General features: G+C 50.8%; 1 protein-coding gene across 2 annotated transcripts in view; it reads left to right on the forward strand.

The window, feature by feature from the left end:
* NMNAT2 (nicotinamide nucleotide adenylyltransferase 2) overlaps positions 1-14,169 on the forward strand; it is a 109,286-nt gene extending 95,117 nt beyond the window's left edge. For both annotated transcript variants that reach the window (XM_054587679.1, XM_054587680.1), the window contains exons 9-11: positions 12,959-13,060; positions 13,159-13,226; positions 13,600-14,169. In XM_054587679.1, the coding sequence (XP_054443654.1) occupies positions 12,959-13,060; positions 13,159-13,226; positions 13,600-13,702 (273 nt within the window). In that variant the 3' untranslated portion in view covers positions 13,703-14,169. The remainder of the gene's footprint in view (positions 1-12,958; positions 13,061-13,158; positions 13,227-13,599) is intronic.

Genomic DNA, 14,169 nt, shown 5'->3' on the forward strand with positions numbered 1-14,169 from the left:
GGAGAGATCCATCAGGGTCAGACTCAAGAGTCTAGTTCTCCTCTAACACAACTCGTAACAAAGTATGTCCTGAGCACCAGCTTTCCCACCTCTGAAATGGGCATCATCATGGTGCCTGCCTCAGAGGATTCTGGGAGAATTAAATGAGATTGTCTAGGCAAAGCACCTTGCCTAGCACCGGACACACTGTTCCACACAACGAATGTTAACGCGTGAATCTACCTGAGCGCACACAAAGGTGTCACACAGCTACTCCAGGAGAAGGGCACACACGCTGACATGCCGTGGGGTAGCAGGAGGGAGGGAGCACTCAGGGAAGCAAATTACACTGTGTGGGCAGTGCTTTCACCTCCAGCTCTCAGTGATTTCCGGCAGGTGAAATTCTAAACCCCCTTTCAGTTCTGGATTAGGTGGCTTAATTAACTTTGACTTTCCTCTCTACTTCACAAGGTGCTATGAAAGTAAAAGGCAATGCGGGCAAAGTTCCGGACGAGATCTCAGCAAAGCTCTTTTGTGAATCCAGGCAAAGCCGGGCGGTGTGCGGGGCCGTCCGCAGGGGAGGCCCGCGCAGTGTTGGGGGGATGACGCGGCAGCCCGCGGGAGCAGGGAGCCTCCGGGGGCTCCTCTCGAGGGCAGACCAAGGCCCTGTGCAGCCTGAGACTGACCCGGCTTGGGGTCCTGGAAGCGTGGGCAGGCGCCTTGCTCCTGCTGGTTCGCTTGCTGACCGCAGGTCCTCTAACTTCTGCCCTTGGTGTCATCAGATCCAACATCTGAAGAGCAGAAAAAAGTGCCCCAGGCCTCTCCTCTTCCACTTGGTCCCCTGTGATGAAATGGCACCTTGGTTAGGGCAGAAGCTTTGAGGAGCCAATAGCTGTTGATTTACTGGGAATGTGAGAGGGATTTACTGGGAGTGAGACTGTGACCTCCTCACCTGTGTTCCCACTTGGCTGATCACTCAGATCCGGGGCGCCCAGCATGGCTGTTCCCAGGGGGCACAACCGTCCCAGGCCAGCGGGGCCCTGCACCCAGTCTGGCCTGCCCGCGGCCCAGGCAGCAGGGGCTCCGGGTGAAGGAGATGCTCAAAGCTTACTCCACGGGGGCTTCTAGGGCCTAGAGCTCAACCTCCCCACCCTACCCCGCCGATCGCTCAGTCCTCTGATTCCACTGCAGCCAGTCTGTGGCGTCCTTAGAACCATGATGTCTGAGGTAGAGGGAAAAAAAAAAAAATCAAGGAGCTGTTTCCTTATATAATAAGTGTGAATCTCAGCCCACAACACAGGTGCGCCAGAAATGTTACATTTAATTTATTTAAACCAAATTAAAATTCAACTGCAAATCTTTATCCCACAGAGATGATGAGAAGTTCATCTTAGTTGTTACTGATGAGCAGAACCTGAGAGGCTCTTGTTCACCCTGAAAATGAATATCTATTCACGGGGGTCCAGACAGTCACCTCTCTTCAGGCCCTGAAGGTGGTGACCCTCTGCTCTGTGCCTACCTGGGACACGGGACTCCTGGCTGAGTCTGGAAGCCCAGCGCTGGGCTCCACCCACCTCTGGCCACCAGGCCCCATTTTCCTCTGAGGCTTTGCCCTAGTATGGGGGTGGGGGAGACAGCAAAAGCTCTCCTTTTCATTCTGACGGCATCTCCCCAATTTTCTCTCTCCTCCTCGGGACATCTGCTGGCATCTCGTCAGTGACCTTAAAGCCACTGACTTCAAAAGATTCCGTTTTCTGCCCTGCCACTTCTCATAAAGGGTCCGGTTCTCTGCTAGAAACAGGGTTGGGGTTGAGCAAAAAGTAGGTATAGGTGTCACTTGAAAGGAGGCAGGGCTGGAGCGGGCCTGCCTCGGGCCAGGGCGGTGCGAGTGAGTCCTTGACTTTGCGCAGGAAAGATTCACAGCACGAGTCCAGGTGATTTTGAGGGCACGTTTATGAAAGCTGGGGACAGTGACACAAGGAAGGGCCTAGGAGAGAAGCAATAACAGGAGGGAGACAGGCAGGGCTGCTGTGGCTCACTGAGAAGCCCGGGAAAAGGGGGCCTCGGAGCCAGGTTCGCGGGGTTAGTCCAGGACCATCTGTCACTGCCCATTGTTCCCTGGTTGCAGGTCCCACGGGGGTCCCTTCGCATTGAGGAGATGTGTGCCTGTCGGGGACAGAGGCGGGAAGGGCAAGGCGCGGGCGGCTCCAGGGAGGGAGAGGGCATCCTGGGTCCTCCGTCTTGAGGGCTCTAAAGCCTGGGAACTTAGGGGAGGTCTTAGGGGAAGGTCTCAGTAGAATGTTTATCAGCCTTTCCAAATGTGTCCTGTCAGGGCTGGGCAGGGGGTCTAAACAGCAATGCGCCAGGGGAGGCAAGACCACGCCAGGGGCAAGGTCCGGCATCAGGTTTGCCCACTGCTAGGCACGCGCGGCTTTCCTCCGTGGTGGCCTCTGTATCTGGCTGTATATTGCTCGGTCAGCGTGGTCAGCTCTCTCAGTTACCGCATTCCACTGGCTGAGGAAATTTCCTGGCTTCCTACTAACCTGCCTCATGGGAGCAGGAAACTAGTTAGTTGCTCAGTGAATTATTCCACTGCCCTTATTTGGGCAAGGTTAGCGCTCAAGGTCTAGAAAAGGAAGGTCTTTCTTTGAAGACTGGGTATTGGGTGGGCCCTGTTTATTCTTCTAGAAAGTTCTACCATCTGAAGCTTGCCTGGAAGGGACCCATTTTAGGCATTTCGGTTAACAGCTATGAGATTACCAGGGATGAGGTGTGTGAGACCTGCTTCTATCCCAGGTTTCATTCATTCATTCAACTCTTGCCAGAACACATACCCCTAATTTATTACCTGATGTCACAGATGATACTTGTTGGCCAAGACCTGTACTCAGTGACTGTGAGCCCAAAGCCTTGAGTCTTCCCGTGACGGCAGGAGAACAGAGCTTCCGGGAACAGTCCCGGCCCTGGCTTTGCATTCCAGTCTCCCATGTCTCCTCCAGAGTCATCAGAAACAAGACAGGCGAGAAGCCACCAGTTCAAACAGGTTGGAGGAGAACTAGAAACCTCTCTACCCTTCTGTAAAGAAGGCTCCAAGGACATGTGGGGCAGCACTGTCCCCACCCAGGTGGCGCGGCAGCTGAGACAGCCTGTCCTACAGACAGCAGGACTGCAAAGGCCTTTTTCCATCACAAAGTTCCTACCAAGTCCCTCTTGCTCTTTGCTTTGGATTCCTGAGCTGATGCTCTTTATCCAGAAATCCAATTACACAACTAAAGGGGAGCCCCCAACAGGACCCCTGGGCATTTCCTGTCAGGCACAAAAACCCATTGGCCCCGCAGAGAATTCTGACGTCCTCTGACTAATGACCCAGGCCTACCCCGTACATTCCACGGCGAGAAAATTCCATACGTGTTCAGCAAGTTTCCCGCCGTGGGCTCCAACAGGGCTGCTTGTGTGTCCTGGAAGTTGGCATTTTCAGTCTTGATTCTTGGGAGAAATCAAGATTGCAGATTCCTGGACTAGTCGGAGATCAGGACCTAGGCCCCCTAGCCGGCCCCATTTCTGAACCTTTAATTAGAGAAGCAGTCTCCCCCAGGAGCCCCGATCTTTGCCGTGCTGCGCTGCTTCCTGACGCCAGCACCAGCAGGTATCTTGGCAGGACCAAGATCTGCCAAAGGCTAACCAGTCAGCCACAGACAGAGTCACGAAACAGGAAGATTTTATACCCGCTTCCTCCCCTTCCCCAATCAGCACCCGTGGTCTGAGGACCGGATGCTGCCAGCTGCCTGGTCCATTATGTTATAATGGGAGGCAGTCTGGCAAATAAATTCTGACTCAAGCACTTTTTCCTTCAATCAATCCTGTAGCTAATACTTATTGAGTGCCCAGTATGAACATCAGCACATATTTGCCCTCGAGGCCCTTGCAATCTAAAAATATCTTACATTTTATTACACTAGCTCCTTATAGTTCATGAACTACAGCATGTAAACAGTTCGGGAGAGCTGCCGAACCTAGTAAGCACTCAGTAAATGCTGGCTGTTATTCATTCATTGGTTGTAAAATATTTATTGAGTAGCTGCCATGTGCCAGACACTGTCCTAGGGCTGGAGGAACAGAGAAAACAAAATAGACCAAGTTCCCCTCTGTGTACACTTTGCCTTCCAGAGGGGAGACAGACCATAAACACTTGGATTGTTTCTCAGTTAGCCCCTAGAACATTCCTGTGGAGTGGGATCTCTATCCCTGTTTACACATATGGCAACCAGGGCTCACATGGATTGCAGCTGGTCCAAGACCACCTCCCTATTGAATAGCAGAGCAGGGCTTTGCAGAAATCTTCGGACCCCTGATCCAGATAACGCAGACAAGGGAGAGGAATGATAGCACGTGATTCACAGCTGACCAGGAAGGAGGCAGCGCTGAGATGGAGTTTGCCTGATGGGCAGGACTGGGGTAAGTGAGTGGAAGGAGGAGGGCCCCAGGGTTGAGCGAGGCTGTGTAAGATCTGGTGGTGGAAGAACAAGACCTTCGGGAGAGATGGTTCTGACGGGTCGAAATCAAAGGCTTATCTTGATCTCCATTTGGGAAGCTTTTGACTTTTCAGCAAGCTGGCAAAATCATTAAGTTTAATGATTAAATGTATTAGCCGTTCTCAAACAGTATTTGCCTTTTAAATGAGCGAGGGTCAATATTTAACCCTAAGGAATGAAAATCTAAAGAGACATTAGGCCCCAGGGCTGGGCCAATGAGGAAAGTGTTTTTTCTCTCTCTTTCTGCATTTCTCAAAGGCCAGCATTCCACAGGCTGGCTCTCATTGGCTGTAGCCTACACTTTTCCAGCCAACCAGCTGCGGGCTGGCTGCTTCCTCCATCCACCAGCTATGGGAAAACAACCAAAGCAAATAAACAGAGGAAGAGCCTGGGGCACTGGCCACTGCAGAAGAAATCCCTGGGCTCCAGGACAAGTGGGGCCAACACAAACATTTGGTTTTTCAGGCTCAGATGGTTTCTATCAGACAGTCCAGCCACAGCCAGGAAGCCCGATGGACACTTCCACCCTGGGGATTAGGTCCCCCGCACTGATCAGCCTGTGCTGAATTTACAGGCTCCGGGAAGGAGGCTCGGCAGCTACCACAGAGATGCTGGTTCTCGTGTGAAAGGCACTGTTGGCTCGGTTGTCGGGCTGTTGACTGGAGTCTGGAATCCCCTGCCTTCCCACACTCCCAGTCAAATTGGAAGTGGGGGTGGGGATAATTTTCTCTGGGCAACCCCTTGGAAGCATCTTTCTTTTCTTTGCACTGAGAGGCATTTTGGAAATGCACCCCTCCCCCCTTCTCGACTATGCCTGCACTAGCCTTCCCTCCAGAGAGGAGCCCGGGTCAGAACCAAGGTGAGCGACTCATTACTGAGGTGGGTGGAGCAGGTGTCAGAAGCCTGTCACCTATGGTGTGGCTTCTGCTGGACACTCCCTGCATCTTTTTCAGTCCACTCAGAAGGATACCAAGTAACATGCCCCAGGGGGCGACGCAGAGTAATGAACTGAGGGTTTAACCCATGATATGCCTGGAGAAAAGATAAAGTGTATTTCCAAACCAAAGTTTCCAAAGTGTCAAGTCACTGAAATGTGAGCCTTAACAATGGATCTAGAACAGGTGCTGTTACCGGAAAGGGGACCTGGCTCGCAGCATGTCTGCCTAAGGCTGGCTGATAGCGTGTGGGTTCTTGGCTTCAAGCAGGAAAGATTTCACAGCTGAGCCCAGGCCACTGTGAGGGCATGTTTATTAAAACTGAGGACAGTGACACATGGAAGGGCTTAGAGTAGAAGGAGCCACGGAAAAGCCCAGGTGGGGCTGCTTTGGCTCTCTGAGAAGTCAGAGAAAAGGGGGCCTTGGAGAGAGTTTCTGGGGATCAGTGCAGGACAAGCTGCTGCTGCCCATTGCTCCCCTGGTTGCAAGTCTCCTGGGGACTCTCAGAGTTGAGGAGATGCAGGCCTGTGGAGGAAGAAGTGGGGTAGCGAAAGGCGCAGGCGTGCTCCCGAGAGGAAGAGTCCATCCTGGGTCCTTCGTCTTGAAGATTTTTAAAGGCTGCGAGTTTAGGGGAGAATCTCAATAGAATATTCATCAGCTTTCCCAGGGGTGCCCTTTCAGGGCCGTGGTCTCCACTGATTGGTCAGCGCCAGGGCAGGGGGTCATTAGTCGTTGAAGCTTGTCCTCGCCTCCTTGCCTCCTCGCCCCCTCGCCTCCTCGCCCACCTGGTTTTGCTGCTTTTCTGGGCCTGGAGCTGAAATGCAACTGAGACCTAGATGTTATCTCCAGGGAGGAGACCTTCTGTACCTGGCTGTGAATTGCTCGGCCAGTTTGTTCAGCTGAATGTCTCCGTTTCCGCATTCTACTTGCCAAGGGATTTTCCTGGCTTCTTACTGTCCTGCCTCAGGGTGGCAGAAAAAGCCTTGAAAAGAGACAGGAGTGGGTTCAAATTCACTTCCGGGCTGTGCAGCTTGGACTTGCTACAACATCTCACTGAGTCTCGGCTTTCCCTTCTGTGAAATGAGAACTGTGACACATGCCTCAGAGGGCCGTTGATGTAAGCGTCACACGTAATAATAAATAAAGCTCCTAGGGCTATGCCTGGCACATAGCAGGTCCCTCAGTGAGTGTTTCTTCCCCTCTGTAATGACGATCCCGTGTTCATCCCTGAATCTCCTTGTCTGGAGAGGAAACACAAGTGTGCCCACGTAGCTCATGGTCTGCCCCTTGGGAAGAGAGCACCATTTGGGGGGAGGGTTAGGATTCTGAACCCCAACTGACATCTCCAAATGATCCTGCAGAGAGAGGGTCCTGCCAGCTAGGCTTTCCCGGGTAAGTCAGTGTAAATTGGATTCTGTTGCTGATGGAAGTCAAGTCCTCTGTTTGAAACACGCCAATGGCTCCTCTTTGGAACTGGAATGAAGCCCCATTTTTATCGTGATCTGGTCCTTGTCTGTTTCTCCTACCTCTCTGGGCTCCAGTTCCACCTGGTTTCTTTACTGGAACAGTTTTTCTCACCTCAGGGCCTTTGCACTCACTTTACTGGGAACACTCTTTGTCCAGGTGTCTCTATGCCTTCCCCTTCTTGTCATTTGGGGTTCACCTTAAAAGTCATTTTGGTATATATTGAAGGTTCAGAACAGCCCTCCTAAGATCTACTACTTTGGCATGTGGATTATTTTGAGGTGAAGGCGATCAAGATCCTGTGGGCCCACAAGAAACTCTCCTTTAAAAATATTTAAATTTGAAACCTTGCCCATAATGAGTTATTATCAGGATTAAATTTTTATGATTTATCTATAGGGCAGAGCAAACACTTAATTCCTGAACATCTGCTCTGTTGTCCTGTGAATGAACTTCTTCCCCTCTGAGCCCCAAGGCACCTGACCTTATCCTTAGCTCAGAATGCCATAGACATACCTTGTTTTACCTTTCTGTCTGGAACCTCTCGTCTATGTGGGGTTCCCATACATGAGTATGTAATTAAATCTGGTTATTTTCTCTTGTTAATCTGTCCTATGTAGATTTATTTCATTATTAGACCAGCTGGAAGAACCTAGAATGGTAGAAGAAAATTTCTCGCTCCCCCCACAATATTGTACTTAGCTCCACCTAGTGATTTCTTATTTATGTATTTAGTTGTTTATGATCTACCCCTACTAGATAGTAAGCTCTGTGAGCACACGAAATGTACCCGTCTTTGTCAGCCACAGCAGCGCAGTGCCCAGTTCACCATACACATGCAATAAAAATTCGTTGAATGGAAGAACGGCAGGGTACCTCGAAACAGCATGGTTGGAGGAGTTCAGCCCATGAGATAGTTTGCCTCCACCACGAGATATGGCTAATGTCTTATGGGTCGACGTTTGATGGTTACCCATAAGACATTAGCCTCTGCAAGATATTAGCCACTCAATAGTAACCTGCTTCTCCTTCACAGCAATGTAGTTGAAATAATCATTTGTGTAATGTTTCCCACGAGTTAGTGATTGATGCAAGAGATAAACCACATCTGCCTCGCTCAACCTTCTGTCCCAGAGAGGTGCCTGGCTGGGACCATGGGGTATCTTCCCACCCCAAGCATCCCTGAAATCCAGCAGGGCAGGTCTCGAAATTCAACCTCCTGAAGGGATGATGATGATAACTGTACATTCCTTCCAAGAGATTTGCCCTTTGGGTCTCTCCCAAGGCCAAGTTGCTTCTGGCCTCAACAGATCTCATATCTTTACCTCAGATTCCCCAAATCTGGGGAAGCAGAGTCCACCCCTCCCACTTGCTTTCCCCATCCCTACCCCCGTCTCCCCCGAGGAGCCTCTGACCGGAAGTTGAAAAGATATCATCACAGCTGTGCTTGTGAGCAGAAAGTTGAAGCAAGATAAACGTCAGAGACCCCCAGCTCTGAGTGAGGACACAGGCCAGAGCTAAAATGAGAGGGCCACTGTGTGCTGGGGGCGGGGGAGAGAGGCACCCTGATCCTGCCCACTGTGGTGTGGCCGTGTGAGGTCACATGGGTCACTACCAGGAGAGGGAGCTGTCAATCAGGACAATGCTGCTATACTGACCACTCAGTCACCCAACTCTCCACCTCCAAGGCGAGGCCTACAGGGAGCTCTCCACAAAGACACAGGAGGTGCTGGGCCCCTTGTGCTGAGACAACAGCCCCACTCCAGGGCCCTGGGCAGACTCCTGCGGGCTCCAGGGGCAGGGAGAGCCTGAGTAACGCTGTGCTTCTTGAGGTCAGCTGTCTGCCCTAACCACCCCCACTTCCAGGACACAGGGGGGATGACCTCATGTTTGCTGGAATCCCCGGAGGTGCTCACCCCATGGATGACCTCATTCCAAACCAAACCAGAATATGGGCAGCTTAGGCAACTGTCTATGTGATTTAAAGCAATGACTTCGCAAAGGTGGGTGTACAGCAGAAGGATTAGGGAGCTTTGTAATGAGAGAGGCCCTGGGCCATCGTAGACATGTTGTGTCAAAGTCCCTGGGGTGAGGTCTGGGGATCCGTCTTTGTTGTACTTAAAGTTCCCCAGGTGATTCTGCTGACCAATCAGATGAAGCCTGGGAATCCATAAAACTATCCCTGTTGCTTGTCATAGGGACCTGGAAGTCTATCTAGAGTCACTTCCTTGAGTCTCCAGAGCTCCCATGAAGCACAATGGGCTTCCCTCCTTGTCCACAGGCAGGGGGAGTTCATCAGCTAATGGCTCAGTCAAATTACTGGAGGGGGCACGGCAGGAATCCACTTTATTCAGCAGAACATGTGAGCATCTTAGATGTGCCAGGTCCTTTCCGCCTGGGGGCACGATGATGAACAACACACAAACATCCCTGCCCTCATGGCCCTTTTCTATGGAGAAGAAAGAGACAAAACTAAGGTTAAACAAAGAAAATACATGTGGGGGGAGGTGGAGAGAAGCTCTTAGGAGGAAGAGGAAGCTCAGGAGAGGGCAGGGACTGTGAGGGTGTGCGGAGCATGGGGGTCTTTGTGCCCAGGCGTGCAAGTTGGAACAGCACGGCCAGAGAAACTCTCGCCAAGAAGGTGACATTTAAGTGAAAGGCTTTGAACTCAGAAGCAACATCATTTGGCTTATATTGTAACACTATCAGTCTGGTTATTGGGAATAGACTGAGAAAGGCAAGAGAAAAACAAGGAGAGGAGAGAAATCCAAGTGCAAAAAGATGGAGGTGAATTAGTTACCTGTTGCTGCAAACTTGGTGGCTTAAACCATTCAAATTTATCCTCTTACGTGCTGGAAGCCGGAAGTCCACATAGGATTCACCGGGCCAAAGCTAAGTTGTTGGTGGGACTGTATTCCCTCCAGAGGTTCCGGGGAGAACCTGTTTCCTCGTGTTTGTCAGCTTCTAGGACTGCATTTGTTGCTTTTCTTGGCTCCTGGCCCCTTCCTCCATTTTCAGGATCAACAGCGTAGCATCTTCAACTCTTTTCTCTGTTCTGTCTTTACGCCATCTTCTCTCTTCTGTGTTAAATCTCCCTCGGCCTCCCTCTTGTAAGGGCACTTGTTATCGAATTAGGCCCCTCCCCCTAGATTATTCAGGATAAGTTCAAGGTCCTTAGTTTAATCACATCTGCAAAGTTTCTTTTGCCATATGGTTTATGGCCACACATTCCAGGGATAAGGACCTGGATATCTTTGGGGGCCATTGTCTGTCCTGTCAGAGGAAGCTTAGACCAGGCTAGAAGTGATGGAATGGTCAGAAAGGAGGTGATTCTTGGATTTGTTTTGAAATCAGAGTCAGCTGGGTTGTCTTGTAGATCAAATGTGGGATGTGAGAGAAAGAGAGGAATCAAGGAACATGCCAAGGCTTTGGCCTCAGCAATTGTAAGAAGAGCTTCCACTCACTGAAATGAAAGGCTATAGGGAAAACATTTTCGGGGGGTTGCTTGATTGATGTCAGAGGGCTAAGGGGCTCATGGACATATCGGGGCAAGTCTGTCTGTCCCCTGTTTCTGGAAAAGGAAAACACCTCAAGCAGCGAGGTCTCCATCTGCGTGCCACCCACTGAGCCATCTGGCACCGTTGTTGATTTGGTGCTCAGATCATTAGTTCTTGAGTGAAACGCAGCAGGCACACTAATGTCACCCCTAGGGCCATGCACCCCGGAGTCCTGACTGCCACTGTTTTCACGCTCTAAGCTAGAACGCTCTCTTTATATCGCCCCTGTTATTTCATGCTTCTCATATGAAGCACCCGTTAAGTTCTCAGAACCAAACTGAAGGCAGATCCTTCATTACGCGGTCACCACCAGAAATCCTGGAAAATCTGCAGATCCAAGCAGTTGAGGGATCTCCTGTGTACTTCCAGTCTGCTCCCCTCCCCCTTCTTCCCTCTTTTCCTGTCTTCTCTTTCCTATCGCTTTCTCTCCTCTACAAATTTCCCTGGAATTTTAATTCAGTACTGGTTCTCAAGCTTGGTTGCATATTGTGATCACTTGGGGAATTTAAAAAACAAAATAAAACAAAACTGTTGACGCCCAGGTGCCATTCCCAGAGATTGTGACTTAATTGATCTTGGGTGTGAGCTGGGCTTTGGGAGTTAGTAAAGCACCCGGAGCGATTCTAACGTTCAGCCAAGTGTGAGGACCAGTGTGTCAGGCTACCTTCTGGGTAGGGACCCCCGGGCAGCTTTCTAAATGCTATGGCTGGAGGAGCTGGGTCTGTCTCCAACTCCCTGCCCTGCCTCTCCCCGACATTCCTGGTTTATAGGACAAATACTCCGTGCCAGTTTATCGGATCTGAACACTACCAATCAGTGCCGCCTCTTGTGCAATGCTCTAATTTTCCAAATAGCACAATCCCGTGGGGGCCCTGATATTCTGTCCCTACCTTTAACTTCCCTCCGAGGACACCTTCAGCTGACTTTTTATTTCAGCAACACCAGAGCTCCAGCTGCAACTCTCACGCCAGCTGTAAGCAATGGCAGAAGTAGGGTAAAGTGGATGGAAATGCCCAAGGGCACGCACGCACGCACACAAACACGATCAGTGAGTCAGACTTGGAAGTGGAATTCTGCCGGCACAGAAGTCCTCTGTAGAAGCAGCTCCTACAGTGCCCCATAAAGCCTGTTTGTGTCACTACTTTGGAGCATTATGAGGAGAAACCTGTGGCCCTTGCTGCCAGCCCTGGTCTTGCTCAATGAGCTGCCCTGCCTAGAAGCAGCATGTCTCCCTCTCTCCATCTGGGACCCTTATTTGGCATGATCTACAGCGCGATATGCCCAGGCTAGATCCCAGTCTCGAAGCGCCCTCCCTTTCAGCCTCTTTGAAAATGAAAATTGGCACGAGTTTCCAGAAAGCCACTTGGTAATATGTCTCAAGAGCTTGAACTATGTCCAATTCCTATCCTTTCATCTAATTATTTTACTTCTTATCCTAAAGGAATAATCAGAGATGTGGAAGAAGATTTATGTATACAGATCTTCAACAAAGTGTGATGTATAATTGCAAAAAACTAGAAGTCACTGCACACTTTCTATAGTACAAGATTGGTTTAACATATCATGCTACATGATAGTATAGGCCTGACAATAAAATGCACCGATGGCTAAAACTTGACCTTTTCAAAAAATGTTAGTGATGCGAGAAAATGCTCACAATATAATGTTTAGTTAAAGATGCTGGGAAAATGATTTATTTTTCAGTTTAATCCAAATATGGATATATACACTTGTAAGGAGGAAAACACTAGACAGAAATACACTATGGTTATATTAGTGGTTCTCTGGGTGGTGTGGTTCTCATTTTTTTTTTTTCCTGAGTTTCCCAAGCTTGTATTGTATCTGTAACCAGGAAAAATAAAAAGGGTTATTATTATTTTACTGAAAAGGTTTCATTTCCCATTATGGCGGCAAGCTCCTGTCAGAGGCTGATCTCAGCAGTACCCCTGCTATAATCTTCCCCCGTTGCTTGCTCTGCACCCTGCCCCCAGACCCACGTGGCTTTGACGCGGGTGGACAGGGGAGCATTCCCGGCCCTCGCAGTGGCTCCCTGGCGGGCTGGGGCTTTCCTTGCTGGGCACCAGGATCTGTGTCGCCACGAGGCTGTCCACCTGTAACGACTGTGTCATTCACATTATTCTTCAGCATGATGAGCTCACCAGGAGCCTCAGGAATAGGAGAGATCTTGCCCAGACATGCAGAAGCACGTTTATTCGTTCAGTCTGGAGGTATTTATTATGCATCTTCTGTGTGCCAGGCAAAGTTCTCGCTCATCCCGCTGACACCGTTACGGGTTGTTACTTGAAGGAGCTAGCTACCTGATGGGGCTAAGAAGGCAAGGGTAGGACTAAAGCGTGGGGCTCCACCTGGACAAGCGCTCCGCCCTGCTAGGTAGTTGCTGGATAGGGGTTTGGAGTCATGATCTCACAAAAGGCTCATTCTCTCCCTCTCTCTGTCTCTTTCTCTGTGTGTGTGTGTGTGTGTTCTTCAGATGGAGGTGATTGTTGGGGACTTTGGGATCGTGGTGGTGCCCCGGGACGCAGCCGACACAGACCGAATCATGAATCACTCCTCAATACTCCGCAAATACAAAGTGAGTGCTCCATCTCCCTGCTGGTGTAGCTCTGTGATGTGGCCCTTCTCGGAGAAGCCTGGGGGGCCGGCAACCGACTCTCTCTGCTCTGTCCCCAGAACAACATCCTGGTGGTGAAGGATGACATCAACCACCCCATGTCTGTTGTCAGCTCAACCAAGAGCAGGTACGTTTGACTCATCGTATGAGTAGAGGCTTGGAAGCAGCCAGACCAAGGCCAGAGCAAAACTGTGCCGCAGCTGGAGTGCATCATGGGAGCCCTTTCGTACCCGTTGGTGCCTTTCCTCCATGGTCCCCCGGGCTTCTGAGAAGGGCCTCAGGGAAGGGAGTGGCAGAGCCCGGAGGAAATGGAATCTCCAGGGGAGGAATTGTGGGGGCAAGAGGGTGTTTCCTACTCAGGATTCCATTCACTCAGCTAAGCAGAGGCTGGTAAGGGGGTGCTGGGTTAGCCTTTGCCCCTGAAAGGGAGCGGGCAGACCAGTCCTCCTGCCTCGCTTCAGGGAAGGATGACTACCTGAGTGCCGTCTCTTCTCATCCAGGCTGGCCCTGCAGCATGGGGACGGCCACGTCGTGGATTACCTGTCACAGCCGGTCATTGACTACATTCTCAAGAGCCAGCTGTACATCAACGCCTCGGGCTAGCGGCCACACAGCCCTCCGCTCCGCTCTCCCCTTGTCCTCCGCACACTGGCCCCTCGAGTCTCTGTCAGTCCTCTGTTTGCCTCCTGCCTCTCTGTTTCTCCATTTCCTCATCTTGACTGTTCCCCTCCTCGACCCCCCACAGTGTGGGGGCCCGCAGAGAACCACGGCGTCCCTTATTCCCCGGTCATCTTTGGACAGACTTTCCTCTAGTCTCCGGGTTGGGGGTGGGTGAGGGAATAGGGGTGGGAGTTGGGGGGAAGTGCAGTCCTTGGAGATGTGCTGGTGTCCATCTCCCAGCATGCTCTAGAGAGTGGCTCTGGTGCCCATCCTCCCAGCATGCTCTGGGGAGGCGGCTCTGGCTCTCGCCTTCCCAGCATGCCCTTTATCACAAAGGGCTATTTTTTTCTTTTCTGTTTTTTTGTTTGTTTTGTTTTGATGTTGATTGTTGTTGTTCACACCTCATAGAA

Source organism: Pteronotus mesoamericanus, unplaced genomic scaffold (genome assembly GCF_021234165.1).
Source record: "Pteronotus mesoamericanus isolate MK-2021 breed Mesoamerican mustached bat unplaced genomic scaffold, CSHL_Meso_final scaffold_1186, whole genome shotgun sequence".
Classification (NCBI taxonomy): Eukaryota; Metazoa; Chordata; class Mammalia; order Chiroptera; family Mormoopidae; genus Pteronotus; species Pteronotus mesoamericanus.